Below are 22,472 nucleotides of genomic sequence, written 5' to 3'. Positions count from 1 at the left end.
GAAGACTCGTTAAGGACGTTATAGATAGTACGAAAATTTGCCACTCTCGTCAAATCGATTATAGTAAGATAAGAAATTTTGGTCGTTCGTTATACCGGAAGACTTATCAAAGATACCGAAAGCTCTGCGAAAATCCGCAATTTTCTTCGGATCTGTTATTAAACGATTTCACGGAGATCTCGATCGGATAGAAAGAAAATCACTTTATTGGAATTACGTGTTTTGCCGCGTCTCGATTGACTTAGAAAGTATTTTTTAACCTAATCAAACTTTCGATGCAAGCATCAACCAACAAGAAACTAGTAATCAAAGCTTGCAGGATAAAGGGAGAAACACGTGCTAATCGCATTAACGAACTTCGCTAATACAGAAGTGACTGTTTACACGTACCTCGACGTTCAACCCCTGATCCTATTAAGCCGAGAAATAAAATCGTTTTCTCGTGATTTTGTCGTCTCTTCGACTGCGGTTAACGAAACCAACGAACCAAGTACTATTTGTTCGAACGATGCGATACGGTGCGAATAAGACTGGTAACGAGCGAACGTGGATAATTACCGTATTATCGAATGAATTTTTATCGTAGATTTCACAGTGATAATTCAGAGTGATAGCCTCCCTCGATCTTTGCTTCTTGACATCCGCCCCCTTCTCCTCTCCCAGTTTCGACAACATACTTGACACAAACACGGGCCACCGGTGTTTCACAGCGAACGCTGCCTGACATGGCTACGTGTTTCGACCAATCTTCGTTTCGCGCTTCACAAAGGAACGAGGTCATTAGGTACGCGAGAAACCAGGAAGGGTCGAGGGAAGTTGGTCACGCGAGAATAAGCTGCCGCAGCACTTTCGTCGGGGCCTTTCTTTTATTTCGGAAGGATGTCACCACGGTCAATCCTTCGTAGTTGGATATTTCTATCGAGTCGACGCTCTCCGAACTGTACGATCGATCGAGATCGCTCGCCAATTTCTTTCAATGGATAGCTGTTATGCGAACGATCGAGTGGAACGTTTATATGGAGTCAACGGTTTCGAAGCCATAGGAGAATGGACGTTTTAATGCGATTGAAACGGTTGACAATCCGATCTATCGCTTCTGGTCACTTGTAAACCGATTGCAACGGTACTAATTCTGGTAAATCGTCACCTACGATGGAGGCAGAAATCGAATTCGGGGAGCGAATTCTACAGAACTGCACTCGCCAAATTAAATACGAACTCGTCAACTTGTTGAAGAGTACAATTTTTTTGATAACTGTTGTTAGATAATGTGCATCGACGGTGAATCGTCGATCGATTAAACCAAAGGTAGAAGTTGGTCGAAGTAAGAGAAAGGGAAAGCGCTTATTAAGGGATCGTCCGGCATATTTTTTATTCGTGCTTAAAAAGATCCTTAAACAGAGATCGAGTTCGAGGTAATAGATCGAGCCGCTGTTCAAATTCCTACGACGAAACGAAATACACCGCGTCAAAATACAGAGGAAAGCGTAAACTAAAAGATAAGAATAATTTTGATCCCGACGTAACGACCTTCTTTTTTAATTAAACGAGTCGCTTATCTCATTCCCACGCGATGGTTGAAATTTTAATGTACAAGATAGAAGAATACGAAAAGAAAGTTTTTCACAGTTGCTCGCTTCCAATTGGGGCAATTAGGTTTCTCGAAAACGAACGGTCACGAAAAATGAAGTTAACCCGATGAAACAAAGGTTATTCCGCCAAAAAGGAAACGAAAAATTATCTTTATATTTATGGAAGACTTACTCGGATGTCATTCGTGTTAATGGGAAGCTACTCTAACGAATGCTACTTGGGCGAAGAAAAAGAAGAAGAAGAAGAAAATAAGAAGCAGAAGGAAATACGAATAAAGACCGTATTATTAATGGTCTAATGACTTCTCCGGTGAACCCCATTGATCGCGGATCATTACGGAATTACAAAGCACGAAACGTGCAAGATTCGTGTTTTCTTTCTTCCGAGAGCTATCAGATGTGACGTTAAATCGACAAGTATAATTTGCGTGGGAAATTGCGAAACGTCCTCGTTTGGTCGACGCGTTTCCTCAGATACGAAGGATGAAAGCGAAGCTGCGGAATAGAGAAAGATAATCAGCTTCATGTTGTCCCGATTTATACGAGAGCTTTCAGTGGATAGTGTCGTGGAAGAAAGAGGAAAGAAGAAGGTGGGGTCGAACTCTAGCGTGTCGGTTTTGTGACCGTTTGCTCAGCGGGCTTTGGAAAAGTCCCGCGACGGTTCCTATTACAAAGTGGTCACCATCGAGGGTGGTGAACGTAATGTGACAACTGTAGGTGAAGAGATGACGGTGACTCCGTCGACTTCCGATGTCGCTGACAAGGCAGTCTCGACGGACGATGGTGGCAGTGGAATGGAGGTGGCACGTCTCGAAGCCGTCCTCGCTGCTCTGGTGGAAACGAAGGTGGAGGCGATTAAAGCTTCCTCGGCTTTGAGCAAGCGTTCCGGTAGCGCACCGGCTAGTCCTCGTCGGCTTAGACTGACTTCAACATCGACTGCCTCCTCTTCGCTGAATCACCAACATCGAAAAAAGGGTCATCATCATCATCATCATCACCATCACCATCATCACCACCATCATCATCGTAAGAGGCACGATTCCGCTCCGTGCAACGACTTCATTGGAGACGCTACGGAACATCACGAACATAATGTCCATCACGGTAAGTATCGTTAATTTTGTACAATATCTTACTATCCTTTTAAGCTTCAATATTTTTTAAAAACCTGTATGTACCTAGGTACACTAATATACATATATAACAGTATATATAATAGTCTGGAGTATACACGGTTTAAAATATTTAGTTGTAGCTGAAGCCATTTTTCGCGTTATTTTACATTCGCGTTATTCTTCTTGGTACTCTACCGGTTGGATAAGCGATTCTGTAGTAATTCCGTAGGGGATTACCTAAAAACTGGCACCATCTTCGCAGCTTCGAAAAAATCTAAATTTTCTCCTCGTTAGATGATAGGACAAATCCTTAAAAATAAGACAAAAGAGGTCGTGTTAGCTGGATCGTAGTAATAACCAAGTTATACTATTTAAAGCAAAAGTTTTCACAGCTTTAATGTTCCGATGATAGTGTTTGACTTTCACTTCGTTCGAGTCCTCTTTATCCCTTTCGAACAACCCGATACCCATAAAGGACGCGTTTATTCGAAGGCTAAATTGTCTTTTAAGCTCTTCCCAGAGAATGCTACGTGATTTCTGAAACTTCCTGAATGCGTAACGTTTAACATACTTGAAGCGTCTGCGCGAAATATATTCTTACGGATAGCTATAATTCTTTTAAAATTTACGTTGATTTTTCAATATATGGCATACGAAAATTGAACTATATCGCAGAGAAAAAAGCTAAATTCATGAAAGTAGCATCAATTTCGATGCTGTCAAGATGGCCTAACCCCTCGACGAGGGTACCCTGTTTCTTTATGAGATTTCGGAGCATGAAAAAGTGCGAAAGCGAATGAGACGAAGGTCTAATGACCCAGGATCGACCCACACTCGACCGATCATAAATCTAAAAAGTTATTAAGGGCATCCACGAATCAGCTTCCGATAGAAATTAAAACATTCGTAGTTTCCATCAGATTTTCATGAAATTATTATCGATCGATTAGGGGGACTCTTTCGACGAAAATGTTTTCAAACACGAATTCGTGCGAGATATATTCAGTCACGAGTATAAAGTCCAATCATTCTCGATCTTTACAAGTGAAAATCTCTACACAATGACGAACCTTTCTTATTAATTTTTTATTATAATAATTATTCCTGTACGATGTATCCTTGTGTGTATAATTCATGATAAACATAGTAAGATCGTGTTTAGGCTTCTCGATATTTTGTATCCGAATACATGTTCTTTGCACCTTTAATGCCTTTGTGTCTAAGATTAACGCCGTGTTATTGTAAAAATAAATCTTACTCTATGTAGAGTGCGTCGATGCAATTTATATTTTGACGTAGGGTTAGCTTACGTCAAAGAATGGTTCGTATAAGATTACGGCGTGAATCGATAAATACATACGTTACGCTGTAATGAAAGTGTTCGTTCATAAAATTTACCAGAACGTTTCGTTCGAACCCACCGTTTTAACTTTGTGAATCGTATCTTAAAAATCTGCATTTATTTTGTGTATATCAAAGTGTCAGAGATGATAAAACATGACGTATATGTATCGTTGCAGGTAAAACGAGGCGACGAGCATCGGAAAGTCCACGACGTCCGAGGAAAAAGCGCAAACACTCGAAAAGCCCGAATATTCTTCACGGCGTAGTACAGGACGTCCAAACGGGTCTTGATTCGCGTTTAGAACTTTTTGGAATGGACGGTGATCAGGATCTTGCATTGATAAACTTCGAGAGAACTCGAGAAACTCTCAGCGATTCCTGCGAATACTCGCAGTTGCACCGAAGTGCCTCCTACTTTCCCCAAAGTACAGCTCAATTGTAAGTGTAGTCAATGATATAACGTTAAACACCTAAATTTCGAATAAATTATGTTCAACCCGCTGATCAAAGAATATGAGTTAACTCGTTACACGGAATAAAAAGTAATCGATTTTGAAAATTATATCGATCGCGCGTCTACTTAACTCTGCCACGTGCTCTGGGTCATTTTACATTTTTTTTTGGTTTAATCGTATCTGTCGCAAACTTCTCGCGCAGTTTCGCGTTACGGGTTCCTTATTTCTGCTTACGGGTACGAGTATCATCTCCTCGAAGATTGCAATTTCGTGCGCTGACGAAGGGACATTCGTAGGCGTGTTCGGGAAGAAAGGAACTCGATTTTCCTGTAAGTGCAATATACTGCGAAACTGGGTCATCTCGGTGCGTAGTTGCACGTCGTTGCTCTATTCGTTAGATGTTCATCCAATACGGTTTCATACTAGAATCGCTTGGCGAACAAAGCGTATTCGACCGTGTAATGAAACTCGGATTGACGGTGACATTTGTTAGGGAAAAAGATCAAGGAGAAACGTCATTGTGCCTCTATACACGCGGAGCTTTTTTTTTCATCGGTCTGTCTCGATAAGTGTTTTCAGACTGTTCGCAAGACAAGTAATACGTAAAGTTACATATTTATAGCGACGTAATATCTGAAAATATCGATTTAAAAGTCTCTGTTGCTTAAATATTTTTTTTAGCGAATATTTTTCTCAGTGAATATTTTAAGCTTCTAAAGTTTCGATTCCTGTTTTATTTAGCACCCTGTGTGTATCTTGTTCGCTTATATCTTTTGCGTCCTTTCAAAGTAATTGCTCGAGGAAACTACATACGTAATATATATGTATACGTATAATACGGGGTTGGAGTATCGGAACGGTCTGATCTATCGTTGGGTCACACTACTTACAAGCAGATTTAAAACTTATACGGAAATTACGCGTTCTTACGAGTCCAAGCGATACAGGTATTCCGCGTTGTTTCTACGTGTATAGTTGGCATGAGATCGACGAGATTTCCTTTGTTCGACGTAATGATGTGGTTCCCTCAAGCTGCTGTACACTGAAGCACTTCCATCCATATTTTTATCATGATTCTTCCAATTACGACTTTGCTCTTCCAAGACTTCTTGATTTTCCTTACGATTTAATTCCTATTTTCTGTAGGCATTACTATTTACGTTGATTCGAATTAAACGAATGACAGCGAATTTTACTCGTTCGATAAACAGATAAGTGATTTGTACACATTTATTGTAATCTTAGAATACAAACGTTTCATACGTTTAACAAGTAACATGTTCACATTCGAAAAATATAAGGCTTTCTATAACACGTATGTGCGATTGCTAGACATATACATTTTTCTTTATTCAATCTCAATTTAGAAAGTAATGCTTGAAAAATGCGGCATGACCTATATTGCGAATGCGTCAGCTGGATGTTTTATCAAGCATCTTTGTCTGACACATTTCTGGATCGAGCTACTTGTACGAAAGTCGAGACATCTTTAATTATGGATTAATCCGTTAAAGTTTAAAACGATATTGCCACAAATTTTACACGTTCATCGATTTCTGAATCTCTTAACGCGGAAAAAACGCTTGGTAGACTATTTAGTTCATTTCGCAAAAAGAATTAAATTCGATTAATTTAGAAAAATCATCAATTTATCTTCTATCTAATATATTCTTTAGAAATGTATAATTCTCCAAACAGTCGTAAAGTCACACAGTTTTCTTATATGTATTTTTATTCTGACGTGGTGTAAAAGAAAAGTTCTGAAATGCATCGTATAACGTTGATAATCGCATAATCGCGGAATAAAATGTAGCGTGGTTACAAGATTTCCTCTTTACATGTACTCCATTACATTTAACACCACTGCCTATTAAAAGAATTACGCCTTACAAGTATTTTCACATCATACCTCGTGCAAAGAGCATACACGTAAGTCATACAGAAGTATAGAAGAAAATACATACCTTACACAAATTTTACGTCATACGAAAGCATCTAAAAATGTAAAAACATAGAAACAGTGTTTTAACGAAGTAAATGAGTATAGGATATTTCATCTCGTAGTAAAAAGGTTTCCTCGAATATTTTAATGTACGTTTACAAGCAAGTAGAATTTTGTATCTTCTCTCATTCTCCTAGTATGTCGTTGTAAACATGGATTCTAAAGCTAAATTGCGATATTCAGCAATTAACGAAACTTTCTCATCTGTATCTGTCAAACGCATCTGTTTCGGGAAACATTAAATATTCGTTTTTGTTTCGCGATTCCGAAATCTTCTATTACATTAGGATATTGTTACTTGTCTTCTAAAATCGTATCGTGGACGATCAATCAAAATGGTAAACCCAGCGCGGGAGAACTATCCGACGTCATTACAGTTTCGCATCGGTAACACAGTATGTAATTTGATGGGTTTATATTCCTAACGATGCATACGAATGAGCGTGTAATTGTATGCAGTTCTTCGTTAGAAACGATTGGCTAAACGTTTATGGTATTCGAACGTAACGCTATGCTGGTCCTTACAATTTTACGTCGAACGATTTTTTAAGGGAATTCGCTCTGTAGTAAATGAAATCTAAGCTTTCAATTACAAAGTTAAGCCTTAAATGTCATTAGATCATAAGTAGACGTACTTTAAAGTACCAAACATATATCCGGAGGATGCACATAGCGGAAAGTAACAATTCGTCTTATTCTATTCTTGCAGAAAGATCCACTACGACGACGACGATTATGTGGCGTTGAACATAGCGGACGAGCTGGAAGAAGAGGAGATCTTGAGCGGTACCGAGAAGATCGAGGCACCTCGGACGAAATATCATCGGCCCCGCAGAAAGAGGAAACGAAAACGACGTAAAGTTATCAATACGGGTCCTCAAGAAGAACTCGTTGACCCCGAAGAACTTCCACCACGTGCTCGTTGGACGATCGTTGCGACAGCCTGCCTCCTTCTTACAATGTCTTTACTCTTAGTCGGAGTTACGCTCAGAATGGCACCGATCATCGACGATATGGGTATGTCGTTAGTTTAACTATTTAAAAAATTATGCACAAGAATTTATATTCGATGAAATCATCATACAGGAGAAAATACAATTGCATCGTTGGAAATATTAAAATCGCATTATGATTAATGTAAAGTCGTTATATATCTTAGAATCAATACCGTTTAACTGGTGGATTGAAAATTGTAAAAACTTGTAAAACTTGTAAAAACGATTAATAGTTACACGTTAATCTTAATCTTGCATTAAAATGCAACGTGTCATAATACGTTATACGAGAGACATTTCGACGTTTAATGTCGATTCGTAATATAATATCAGAAGGAGATTTAGAATTTAGGTATTCAGGACACGCCTCCGGAGAAGGTTCTTTGAATTAACGATAAAATATGCAAGCAATCCCAAGAGAGGTAACCTCTAGTTAGAATCATAGCGTGTTAATGTTTCATCGTATCAATAACTTTCCTTGTCTTCCCAAGCAACGGATACAACCCTATTTGTTTGCTGTCTGATTATATTCGAAGCTAGAAAGAAAATCTCATCGAAAATACGATTATTATTATAGTATTGTTAGAATATAGGCCAAAGGAAACAATCAGGTACATACCGACGAAATATCTTTTTTCACCTCGAAGTACGTTATTATTTTTCAGTAATAATTATCGATGATAAAATATCGATAATCCAAGTACAAGTTCACTCCTTATTTTTCAAGCATTCGTTCCCATTGATATTTTTCTGTATACTTACGAGCAAACACGTCAGATTCAGCAAATAGAGTAGCTTACCAAATTCTTATCGAAGAAGGATTCGACGTTCTTTTAAACGTCATTCGGAAATTGTGCGTGTTCTAGTCGCATGCTGTGAAAAAGAAAAGAAACGAAGATCGGCTGATTTTAAAGCAACTACACGATACTACAAACAACCTAGTTTGTCTTGCGAAAACGGCTGCCGCAACCTTTGACCAATTAACCAGCGGAATTGTGTAGCAGTGGATAGTACTCCTGGAACAATATTCAGCGCGAAAAAACACTTTTACCACGAATTCGCGTACACAGGAAAATACGCGCACATACAGAAAATTACACGTACATACATCGGACAGAATGCAGTGTGAAAACTCGAGGGCGCTCCGCGCCTCTAAATTAAAGGCGCACGTCTGCGAATTCTCCAGTCAGTCGTCGGATTTCCGTGGAGGAACCACCACGAGGATTTCATTTTCGCGATTTAACGTTCAACGTTCTCGGCCTCTCGTTCCGTTCACGGTAATCACCGAAGTTTCGAAGCGCTGATACCCGCTACATCCATGTTGGAGCACCAGTTGACTAGTGTTTCCTTCCAAGTAATGCGAGTACCTTCTTTCGAACAAACAGCTTCGCTTATGTCGATGTTCTATTTTCGATCGACGAAAGTTTCCTATGGTCACGTGTAGTTTATCGAAGGTTTTACATTTGCAATAGTCAGTACGTCGGATCTGTTAAAAATGTAAAAAATTAGTCGCTTATTATAGGCACCTTGTATAGTTTGACGCGTTAAAGTGATATTTAAATTAGAATATTTATCGGCTGTGAATCGATAGAGAATTGATAAAGTCCAGAGGTACGTAATTAACGATCGAAGTTGGAGAGGCGTGGAAGCTACTACGTAAAAATTTCTTTTTGTTTGCATTTGCTTTGTTCGATGTACAGGCGTTGAGAATGTGTTCGAGATGCTCGAGTCGTTGCAGAAATCGATCATTTTTTTTTTTAGTATTATTTCGTTTCTTCTTTCGAAGATAATTTAACAAAAATTGATTTATTCGTTAAACACTGGTATATCTTTTTCATTCGTTGTTTCATCGTTAATTTGCATCTTCAGAAGCAAAGGAGATAATTGTAGTTGTTCGAAGTAAGTGTTACTCATTAGTAGTCGCTTGTATGATTATATACATTATACAGATGTATATAGACAATCGTTTAAGTTGGCATTTAGAAAAATAAGAAATGGAGAAAGGATCGATATAGAGATTTTGTCTCAACTTTTACGCTTTCATTTATTTCTTTTGTTCTTCTACGCGGATAAAGTTGACCATTTAATTCTGTAAATATAATAATCAGAAATCTCCTAAGGATAAAAGAAAAGTTGAAAGAAGACTCTGGGAAAAATATACAGAATGCTTACATATTTAGTTATTTATATGTATTTTATATGTTTAGTTATTTAAGTGTAAAACTTGAACTGCAACTTATACGTCGTTTAATATTACGATAAATTATCAGACGCGAATGATGATAGAGATAGCTTTCAAAAAATAAATTTTAAAGGAAAACATATAATTCTCATCGGGTTTAAATATTTCTTTGATTTAAAATATTTGAAAATACTTTGAATATTTTTCAATTACATAGGAAACTGCTAACCGATCTCACAGCAATAAAATCTCGAGGTATAATTTGAAAAAAGAAGAAATAGAAAGGTCTGTGCCAAGTATGATACGAAAACAACTATAAAATACGGTTTGCTTACTTTTCAGATCGATCGCGAGGCACAGGTTGCACCTGCGAAAGCATTCGCATAACGTTTCTCGCACACGATTCGACACTTTTCCGCGATATGTTTACACGATTATGCACTCTTCTAGAATCAGGTCAAGCCTGTAGAAGTCTGACTTCTGCATGGTTCGATTTTGATGTACGTCATTAAAAGAGCGTATATAACTGGCATTACCATTGCCGAGCTTTCCACGGATGCCTCTGTTTTCCCCAAGTCCAATAGGATCGCGTATACCGAGCTTCTTCTTCAATTTCTCAAATGTTCGACATCACCTCCGTCGACGCATACCGCACGCCAGAAATGTATATCGTGCCATTCGTGCGGCGAATTTACTGCTTCGACGAAAGCGTACCGATGTTCCCAGTGCAATCTTAAGAATAGTCCATTCGAAGGCTGACGGCTTTATACTCTCTGTCGTTTTTCTTCTCTAACAGGCGATCAAGTATTTTTCCACGTTGCCATTGCATCTAATTATCGTTATATAAATTTTTCTATAATTTTATTTTCTTCTTTTCGCTTTTCCTTTAACGAACGATCGCGTATTTTTTCGCGTGCTTCTTATTGTCCCCACTGTATTTTGTTCTTTTCATATAATATACAAGTACAAACTTTCATATAACATTGTTCATTCAGAAACGATGCATTTAACTCGCGCAATGTTCATAATTCAACTACTTATAGTTTAAATCTAGAAGATTACCAAGGGATTTAAATACGCAATCTCGCCTGATCTGCTCAAGTAAAAGGATCGTAAAAGTCAGTCTAGTCAGGGCTAACTTTCGCCGGCAGGATCTTTTGAAGGTTTACTACATGCTGACAGACTATAGGAAAAGAATAGTATCAAATCGCTACTAGAAAATGAGAAGGAAACTATTATTCTTATCAAGACCGATATAACTGATGCGAATTAAAATTATTCGAAATTATTAAAATTATTAAAGTTCTCTGGAGACATTTCACGCGTATTGCACGATCCATTATCGATCACGCGACACGAAGAAAGAAATTTTTCAATCTTATCTTTTAAAGGAGATAGGATAGATAAAGGTCGCGCCTTGAAAATCGTATTCGACTTTTCTATTTGGTTGTAGAAAATATATTTAAGCGCTTCTCGGTATTAACAACGAAGTCGTTGCATTTCCGGTTGCATTTCATGCGGTTATATCACCTGTTACGCTTGTCGCTCGGTTGTCCCCGTTTCTCCAACATTGTTGACATTATTATGCGAATGTCCTTACAACAGCGAGAGCTGCTATACGCTAATATTGGTAACGAGTACACGAGTACTATCGATTATCAATATCTGACGCTCTACAATAAGAGGAATCACAGAGCAATATGCTAACTGGGAAGAGATTTCGGATTCTTCCTAGCGATGCGATCCGCGTTCCTCTCGACAGAAATTTTCCTGGCAAACATCTACGGGCGTTCCGTCTGTGATAAATGTCACCAAGTCGCCTATCAACTTCCATTCGATAGTAAGTGATATGACGCGGAATCGCCAAATTTTCAAAGTAAATTACGGTTCTACTTTTTATTGAATTCATTTTGCCCTTTAGAAACTAACTTGGTTAAATTCAACAGCTTTCAAAAAAGATTAGAGGCAGCGTTTCCACTGCGATGGTACCTTAAAGAAAGCGAAAGAAATCTGGTAATAACGTTAGTCCTATTCGTGATCGTATTTCTTTGATCGTGTAAGATATGATTTACGTAAAAGAAATTATCCGTCTTTTTTTTTTTTTGTCAAAATTCCGAAGTTTCCATCTTTCGCCTTTGGAATCGGAGAACGACGAAAGAGAATGGGTTAGTACGTGAGAAAGTTCAAAACCGAGGGAACGAATCAATTAAAGCCAGTTTCCTCTGCTGGCCATCAATTTCCCAAGCGAAACGTGCGACTAATGTAGTAGGCTAGACAATCTACATTAAGGCAATTTAATTTTGTAATACGCCGTTATTGTTACTCGATCGATATCGTTAAATCAATTTTTAATTTATCTTAATAAAAGGACGTATATTTCTTAATTTATATTTACAACAAATAAAAACTGTATATAGATATATCGGTGCTCAAGAGGCGAGTTAATTATGGAACAGCATATTCTTAAAAATAGCGCATTAACTTTCCACCTTTCAAAGTTCTTCGTTTAACACTATTTAAAATTTTTCATCTTCCTGTAAATAGCTCGGTATAAAAATTGTTGGAAAATTACGTACATGGTAATTTGCGAAATTTTAATTCCTTTTTAAAAATTCAAATACAAAATTATGAAAATTTATTAGGTAAAAAGCGGTAAATCTAAGATTCGGTGGTACATTTTTCTTTTATCAACTTTTCTCTTTGGCGAAATAAAATACCGTTCCGCAGATATAAATAACGAGGGAAAATGTGTAACAAAAATTTGATTTCATAGCTTACGTGCCTTTTATGGGAACGAATTCGTATTTACATAGCATTTCCGTATTCGTAAGAAAATTCTACGCCAATTATGGAAATATTACTTATTAATAATTCTATACAAATTTAAATTAAGTTGTATTTAATTCAGGCAAACTATAACAAAGTAAAAAAATAAACGACAATAAGGACAAAAATAATTTACCACGCGACCAGAAATTTGATTGTATCGTAGCGCAGTAAAATATGGTTACTGCAATCTTTCTAGATTTTCTTCCTCATCGCACGAATATTCAAATAATTCAAACTCTGACGGTAGGCGTGGATTTTCTAAATATTTGGCCGAGTATGTTTATCGACATGTCCGTGCTACCCATATACGTATGAGCGAGTTAACAGGCACAAGCACATAAACGCAACCGTATGCAACACAAGGGTTGAGGGGAGGAAAGAGACATGGAAAGCGGATAGGTGGCCTGCTAGATCCGCCGCTAAAAATACACGTCGCAATAAACTCAAGGGTGACGTCCACTATATAGATACGACGTATTTAGCTGTCCTTAGTTATACTTTCATTCTTCTTCTTTCGAGTTGCCGTTTAAAAGAAACTTTCTTTTTACGCCAAAGCTAAAGCTCGTATCCGAGTCGCAAAAGTCTTCGTAAAGGTAAATCCGCAGGAATTCCTTCATAGCTTCTGTGTTATGTCGAAATCACTTTAGATTATTTTATAAGGCGTATTATACGTTACTCGCAAGTAGAATAGCTTCCGAAGTATATACAAACAGTTAATCAACGTTTAAAGAAAAATTTTTAAACGTTTAATATATTAATACACACAAGATATATCGTTATACCTATAAGGTTTTAGTTAATCACGACAATACGCTATTCTGACATTTAACAAACGAATAATCGATTAGCTGCGTTATAAATGTCAATTAAATTCAGAACGTAATACACGAAGCTAGGCTAGGTAAATGGATAACTTCCCAAGTATTACATAGTTTGTTGACATAGCGTATCTGGACTCTGTAGTGCGTCAGTATAGGTATAGATCACGAGTAATTAATAACAGTAACTGGAATTGTTTTCTAAGTTCAAGATTTAAACGGGTAGAATATACGTGGGAAATATGACATTGTAGCATATTTTTCAACTACAGCTATTTTATACGTTTCGATATGTCGTGTATCCAAAGGATGTATATATTTTTTCGATCTTATATAGGATTTCATTCATTACAAATTGCGTATTAAAACGTGCTCTCTGATTGGATGTGCATATGTTATCGTAGTAAAAACGTAGTAGAAACTTTCAAAGGAACAATGTTAAAGCATCCCAGTGAATGACTTTAATGAAGCTCATTTAAAATTAATGGTTGGGAAAGTAGTTTGAGATGCTCCAGGTCAAACTTCGCCTCGTTTGTCCCACTGGAATGTTTACAGGTCCCAAAACTGTTCGCTGAAGATGCATAGAGTTTATTTAAACGCACCGCGTCATTGGAAAAATGTGAGTTTGAGTACAAGATCAGTATCGTATATGTATATTTTTTTACGATTTTTATTCGCAGACAAAATGCACGTGTTATCCTCTAAAATCTTTTAAATTATTTTCTTAAGGAAATTACTAGATCGTAAAATTAAAGATCATTCGATGAAATTTAAGATTCGTAATTTTCAGTAACATTGAAACGAGCAAACGTAACTCGAAGTCTATGAGAGAATGTCTCTGACAAATCTTAGTTCCACAAATTACACGAGTTTGCATTTCATCATTGAAATAGTACAATGCCATTTCCACGTTCCTTCAACAATTCTGTACTAATGGCTAAATATGTAATCGTTAAAACGGAGAATTAATTAAAATGGAAACTGATAATTAGATGCTAAATCATCCGACAATCGTACGCTAAATTCTATATCGAAATTTTGATTAATATCTCAAACATACTTCTGAATTTTCGGAAAATGTGTTAACATTTTCGATTTCACAAATCCTCGCAGCTTTTTAATAAATTTATTATACCATTACTGTAACGAAATAGCAATGCACGAAGTAGTCGAGTAGGATAACAGTCGACAAACAAGATACAGGTAATAGAACTTTTGTTTCGTTCACTTTTTCCCGCGTATCGAGCAACACGTTGGTAGCTTAACATCCACACCTCCAGCTTCGATATCGTCTTCAGTGTTTTCTAGAAAATTTGTGAATTTTTAAGTTCGATATGTTTAAAACGCACAAGTTCAGGGTTCAATATAAAAATACGATCTATAATGATACGACGAATAATGCGATTACGAACGAAAGTACGATCTGTCGAGCAATTGCGAAATTGTTGGAATTTATTGAATAAATAAAATTATGTGAAATTGACGTTGACAGATACAACGAATAACATCGAGAAAGCAATTGTAACAGTATGTCGACTCGATTGATGAAATCTACGCAAGAAAACGAACGAAATCGTCGATTATCCGGCTCGTCTTCCGATCGAATAATCTCCTATGCGGACGATACGTCGATCGAGATCTCTCACGAACCACCCCCAGATTACTACCAGCGAACAGATAATTGCCACACGTTATATCCTTCGGAAGATCGTACTTCCTTTTATCCACGAAACTCCGATACAATCGGCTTCCAGCTGGACGAACATTCGGCCTTTTATTTGTCGAGCCCTGACGACGACCAGCGACCGAATGCTTCCTGCCGCTCAAAAACCGGTAACTTGAAACAGACCAGAAACAATTCTGAACTCGATCAACGTTCCAGTCGTCGTTCCAGCGTACAATCGAGTCGCTCGAGGACAAACAGCTGCAGCAGGCCAACACCGTTAGGTAGGAGACAATTGGGTCATCAGACTCTTCGATCGATGAGAAACGCACATAGTTCGTTATCGTTCGCGTCTAGTGACGTAACGTGACGATTTCGGCTTCGATTAATTTCATTGGCTGATTAATCGATAGGATTGCTTCGTACCGGAAAGAATTTCGGCTAAAACCAAATTGTTTTATCATTGTCGCACGCCAATCCATTTTTCAATTTGCACGCCTATAAAAAATTGATCGGTGAACGATAAGCTGACAGAATCGGGTATACTTTAAATACCGGATAGGCTATCTATTTCCTTTTCTTTAAATTTCACGAAATATTTCAATGAAACAAACTATATCGAGAAATTAAATTAAAAGTAGCAAACGAAAACGTAATGACACAAAAAATTCTCAGGCAATGGTAGAAGAGGTAGCTCAAGTAGAAGAACGAAACCACGAAGAGGGAGCAGCGCTCGTAGAAAGGATTCTGTCCGACCCCTAAAAACGGAAGCGAAGGATACGCAGAAAGTCCTAGAAGATGCTGAAACTTTAGAGCAGACGAGGCGCCATCGAAGAATCGCTATGATCATCCTGGGAACATTTATTTTCTTTTTGGCGGCTTCCGTTCTCGTGGTGGTGGTTACATTAACTCACAGCACATTCTTGAGTCCGGCTACGGGCTCCAAGGAACTTGCTGAGCATCGAGCTCAGACGTAAACTATCATTTTCAGATACTATCCACTAAAATAGTTTGAAAGGAATTGCACTTTTTCGAAGCTACTGCGTACGTTCGATATTGCAACGATAACAAATTCATACAGATTTTCCTTTGATGCAACTATCGCGCTATCGATTAATACAATGAGCTATAACAGTATTGATTCTCTGATAATTCGCATACGAATAGGTCAATGCAAATAATGCCAATTACAAATCAGTTAACGATACACTTTCCTAATTGGTTTCAGTGCGCAGAGAGAACGAGGAACTGTTGAATTCCCTGAACAGAGTTTTCGTGACCGAAAACTCGACAATGCCTCTCTAAAGAAGACGTTCTAAGGCAAAAGAATGGCTTGTTTTGATGCGCCTTTCGAAGAAGTTTGGCAAGACGACAGAAGAAAAAGAGAGCGGAAGAAGCGGAAAAGTATCGCGAGGAAAAGCTTAACTTCCAAGTGCCAGGATCGGAGGTCGTTTCTCAAAAGCAGGCAAAGTTTTATTACGATTCCATTTTACCCGAAACATCTTAGATATAGCGGGAAACAGGTCGAATTTAATTTGTCAATGTCGACGCGGCACGAGGCCAATTTTTCGACTCGACCGATAAAATACGAATTTCGAACTATCCGTACAATCGGATAGAGTCCTATAATTTTAACCTCGTTGTTTCGAACGTACGTCCATCTCTCTTTTTCATTCAATTATATAATTTGGAGGACATTCTCGGAAAGAGTCAAGTATAGGTATAATCGCGTCGAGAATGAAAAAAGCGTATTAAAGAAAATGACGAAAATCTGAAAAAAAATTTACTCGCGATCATCGTACATACATACGTCGCCTTTGTTAGCTCGTTATTGTTATTGGCGCGGTAAATGGATGACCGTGTGAGCCTTGTTACGATGTATGAAACTGCGCTGTACGTTCTTTCAATGCACGAAAATTTTATTCGAAATAACAAATGTAATCCGACTCGTTTTGCGGAATAGATTTCGTATACCGACAACGAAAAGAGATGTTTAAAAGACGTTCGTGAAACTCGATTTAAATTCCTTGTTGGAAAAAGAAATCAAAATATCGGTATTTCTAGCGTTGTTCTATGGATACGTGTAAATGACAGTTTGTTACAGATTTCCCTTTACGTTTATTCTTATTTCGTTTCAAGGTATTACATTAGCGAACGAAGTTAGATAATATTATTTTCTTTTTTTTAGTTGTATAACGCTAGATTAAAATCTATTTCGATCGTGATTTACTAGCTTTAAGTGTTATATAGTAATTCACATGAAATTATTAATGATTAAGGAATAAAATTATGGATTTATCTATCCCTTTTTTTAAATCGTTAGTCTTTCGATCGTGCAAATTTATTTTCGCGTAGGACTGCAATGTATTTTTAGAATTTTCATTGTAAAAGTCTTCCACTTTAGAGGAAATTAACGTGACAAATAGTTGTTAAGAAGAGAAACTGCTCGGTTCCTTTTTCCCAAGGAATATACTCATGAATGACAGATCTTTCGAATTAAATATTTATTACGAAGCATTGATCGTTAGAAAAGTAGCCAGAGTAATCGTTGTTGTCAATTGTTTGTAAAATACAAGCTGTCGGATGTTTGGAGAAAGGGCGTTCATTAAAGAATTGTATTATCTTAATATCGCTTTAAGGGGAATTTAAACGAGATTTAGTTAACAAGAATATTATCGCGATTAAAAAATTTCTCTGCTCGACAGCATTCTCGTATTCAAAACTTATTAATTTTAACGATCAGAGAATGGTCTTCTTTGCAAAACGGTTAAACGAATATAATTATTTGTTCTCCTACGCACTTATATATTTTGCCGTACGTATATGCACACAGAGTTAATTTCTATAAAAAAATTCTATGAAATAATCGTGACAATTTTCTTGTTAATACATGCGATTCACCCTTGGATAATAGTATTATATCATGGTAGATGTAATTATCGCACGCATAATTGAAATCGTGCAAAATAATACAAATATAATGTCCGAGATGACAAATTTATCGATGATTATAATGTTTGATTTTGATTGTTTGTCCATAAGACGCATATCAAGATCGGCTGCGTACCAATGAAACAATAGCTTTATCGCAACTATATTATTCGAGGAAATCTTATGCATGTCACATTTCTTATCGTCATTCGAGATTTAGTCGCAGTCAAAGGACGAATTTGATCATTGGCAAACATCGTTTAACTACGATATAAGCCGGTAGTTTCTGAGACCTCGCCTTTTAGAAATAATAATTTAACAAGTAAAACGTAACTCTGAATTTTGCCAAAAAGATATCGTAAATCGTGAAAGGAACGTTCGACACGATGTAACGATTAATTGATTAATTGTCGAAACGATGGATTGAAACGATGTCGTACGAGAATTCGATTTAAGAGGAATTAATTGATAATTGACGTGATGCATTACTATTTTTCTCGATCGAAGCAAATCGATCTTTCACGAATTCAACTCGTGCGAAATACGACACGTGTGTGATTCCGCTCAATCCGAACAAGTCGAAATAAAAGTTACTTTTTTAGTGTATACGCAATTAATTCGCATTGTACGTATACACCATTACTATTGATTAAAAATCGAAAATAATATCAATGAAAAAAAACATATATATATATATGGATACGTGTAATTTGTTACACGAAGAATAAAACGATATCGAAATAATCGTGTCGAAATATGAACGAACCGTAAAAGATAATGTTTACTAGGTTATAATTCATACGTACTTTGTAATATCGAATAATACGCGTTATTAGAGATTAACGATATATGTTATATGAATATTTAGTTTAGCATAAAATATTAGCAATCACACTATGAAATGATATTTAAGCATAATTCGATAAATGAATTGTTTTATCCATCGATACTCGACCAATTTCTATCTTGTCAATTCTTGTCTTTTACGCCGAATTATCAATTTTGCTAATATACTATTTCTCTTATTATTCTAAAGGCAGCCGTCCTCAGGAAATGTTGCTCTTCTCAGGAGACGGAAAGGTCGAACAGGCAAGCTTATGTCGCGAGATTCTTCGAAATTAAAGATCATATTCAGAGAATCATTTGTTCATAGAATATTTCATTACGTTATTAAATAGAGAAAAAATTATACGTAATAGCTCTGTAAGTCTTTTCTCCACTGTAAGCTTTTTGTTCCTTATGAGATCATTTTATCACTTCTTTCGATCGTCAGTAGCAGAGCCTTTCAAACTAATAGTCAATTCTTCATCATCGATTCTTTAAATGTATTTGTTAAGATCGATTCGATATTATTTTCATGGTCGTAAAGGCACTCTCTGAATATGCATCCCAGCGCATTCTATCGAAATTGTTGAATAGATAAGTTAAATTTTTAAAGTATAGCACTCTTTAAAGAAATGTTGTATAGAAAACAATGGCCGATTATCGAGGTATTATCGAAGCTTTCGAAAATGTATTTGCGTCGCACAATCCATCATCGATCCTGCTCGTCGATATTTTCCAATATCTCGTAGGACTAGGTGATTGTATCTCGAAAAACAAGGGATTATCGACCTCGTAAGATGATTTTTTATCTTCTCTTCTTTACGTGAAAATCGAAAATTCAATCGTGACGAGTACAATTCTCGACGACCCGTTGCACTTTGTTAGACGACGAGTAAAACGTTGTTACGAACAGCGAGTGTAATCATCGGTACTTACGCTAGCTACGTGTAGAGTTACAACTGTAATCGTAGATCGTTCGTACATTCTGGCCGGCATTGTCGAGACAATTTCGCGGTCAATATGTTTAGTAGGCCATCGCTATAGATATTTATCGTGCGTATTTTCTAAAAAAAAATATAAGACCCGTTTTTCTACTTGAAATCCATCTGGATATTTTCGCTATTACGAATAAGCAACAAACGTTAAGTTATTGATTTCTGACACAGAACACGGTTTAACATCAAAGAGCAAGAAGAGGATGAATACAGTACTTCTTGGAAAAGTGATCGTCAAGGGATCTAATTACGACCAACTAATCGGAGCGAGGTGCTACAGGCAGACTAGGTCTAGCAATCTTATGGATTTTAAACATCATGAAACGTTCTCTACCGAGCGATACGTCGTGGTGTGTAAAAAATTGATTGCCACAGCCTATGCTCTGTCGTAGCGATCTTGCACGACGTGTGTCGCAATTTCACATATATACCTATAAAATATGCTAGTTGTATAGACGAATTGAACATATTACGTTGTGTATCGCACGTGTAATACTGGTCGTTGGTAGAATATTCACAATAGACTTCGTGGCGGTTCGTGTACGCTCGCCACTAGAGGAACTCGCATCAAACCAATTTTCGAAACTATGCCTTTCATACAGCAAGTATGTCCTCTTATGTAATCTCCACCATCCAGCTATTCAAGAATTTAAAGCTCGCTGAATGGCAAGTTTTATTCCGACGAGTTCGCTAGGAGACGCTAAAGTTTAGCCTAAACGCATCTTCCTAATTCTTTCTCATTCGTTCGTCCTTTTCTCTTTCTCTGTTTCTCTATTTTCTCTTACGTCTTATATTTGGACGGCAGTTTTGTGTCCATAAAAAATTCATCGGAATCTCAAAGAATTGTTGTTCGAGCGAAGAATACCGCTTGTAGCGAAAAGGAAGAAACGTGACGAGGAAAAATGTGATCACTTATGCCAGAGGTACTGTGTACAGTATAAATACAATATTATACGCAGACGCATAACGAATGATTTTCATTTCTCTAACAAACGAGTATAAAGTTTCGATTACAATGATGTTACTTGCTTTTTCTCTTTACGTTGTTTATTCTAACAATATTTCTACAATTTATCGAACGTTAGTTATAATTTAATTTCATACGTTAAATGTTTCATTCGTTATGGTTGAATATTTACAACGTCGTCTCTTACTTCAGTATTTTATAGGCAATATTTTTAATATCACCGTCAACAGACTTTTCCCAACCGAGAGAGAAAGTATTTAGCATTGCATAGCTTGTGATATGCAACGTGTACGTGTGTGTGCGTCTGTATATACGTGGGAATGGTTCGAGTATAAAAAATCCTCCTAACGTTCTCGGTTGAAGAGAAACGCAGAGACGCAGATCAAACAAATTTGGCCTAACGCGAAAAGTTTCTGCCGTTAGTTTCATCTTTTGACGAGTGTGAATCTGTAATTGAGAGGAGCGATGATGTGGTCTTGACTCACAATACGTATACAGGGTGTTAAAAAAATGAAAATCTGGAACTTTAGCAGCTCGGTAAAATTGTTAAACGGCGCTTAATAACATAGAACTTAAAATCAATGCGTGCATACCCTCAAACATTCTTGACTACTTCTATATACGTATGCCTTTTATTTATTGTTGCAACTTTTTTATCTCTTTACAGAAAATTTATTGATCTGATACCTTGAGTCGACGAAACATCGTTTATCTTTCTTGGTTTTGACTTTAAAATTTTTTATAACACCCTGTATATTCTCAATGCGATAATCTAGACTAGCGTGTTGTCGACACGGTGACGTAGGAGCGCTAGTCGTTAGTAGCGTGCACAACATTTACATAAATTACCATTTCAGTAAGTTCAAATTTGTATCGGAAGTAATAAGCATCTCGATCTTTAGATTTCGTTTATATCGAATTAAGCGGCGAAGAGATAAAACTGAGAAACGAAAAAACATTGAAAATTAGTAAATTAATATTGCAGATTTAAGTATCGTTAACTAAATAAAACGTATATTTCTTTAATCAATCCTGGGAAAGGATCCTCGCTCGCTCTGGTCTCTATTCAGTTCTGTATCTCGAAGAGATTCGGGGCACATTGGAAATACGTATTACGTAAAATAAATTTACAAACGTTTATAGTCCCATTAGGCTCTGAAAACAATGATATCTTATTGTTTTTGTAATAATAATAATATAATAATAATCAGTAACGTTGCACACATACAGTTAAATAATATGGTAATAATATAATATTGTAATATAGTAGTAATATACATACTGTAATGAAAGAAACGATAATTGCTAGGAAAAGGTAACTGCTAGGGAAAAAATGTTTAGTTTTATATGTCCAGATAATCCTGTTCCTACGTCGCCAAGAAGTTCACAAATGTAAAGCCAAGTACCATTATAACAGTATGTAAGATAATTGCGATGAACTTTCGAGCCAGCAGTCTAGTCTGTATGGAGATAACGTGTGTGCCAAAATGGAAAAAAAAGTCATTATTGTATCGAAATAAAATTGTATAAAGCGTCACTTTTTCCTTCGACAATCAAAACGCAGTGTATGTTGTATCGCGTGCATATTTTTGTGCAATAAATAAGAACATATGCCAATTTATCGCTCAGAATGCTTTACATATGTCGTATTGAAAAAAAAAAAAAAAAAAAGAAGTAAAGAAAAGGAAAAGAAAGAGAGATCTCCGCATTGTGAATGTGATGCAGGAACTGTTTCTGGTATTTCTAAATTGCGAAGTGA

At 36.8% G+C, this 22,472-nt stretch overlaps 1 protein-coding gene across 1 annotated transcript; it reads left to right on the top strand.

Annotated features, from left to right (window-relative positions):
• On the top strand, positions 1-22,330 carry LOC100749116 (transcription factor MafB). The gene is made up of 4 exons (XM_003486924.4): positions 1-2,696; positions 4,228-4,489; positions 7,218-7,525; positions 16,224-22,330. The coding sequence occupies exons 1-4, from the start codon at positions 2,318-2,320 to the stop codon at positions 16,298-16,300; spliced, it is 1,026 nt and encodes a 341-aa protein (XP_003486972.1). The 5' UTR covers positions 1-2,317; the 3' UTR covers positions 16,301-22,330.
• Positions 22,331-22,472: the final 142 nt, after the last annotated feature.

Source organism: Bombus impatiens, unplaced genomic scaffold (assembly GCF_000188095.3).
Source record: "Bombus impatiens unplaced genomic scaffold, BIMP_2.2 scf_0135, whole genome shotgun sequence".
NCBI lineage: Eukaryota > Metazoa > Arthropoda > Insecta > Hymenoptera > Apidae > Bombus > Bombus impatiens.
Note: the sequence above shows the minus strand (reverse complement) of the source record. Positions and strands in the feature narration are given on the sequence as shown.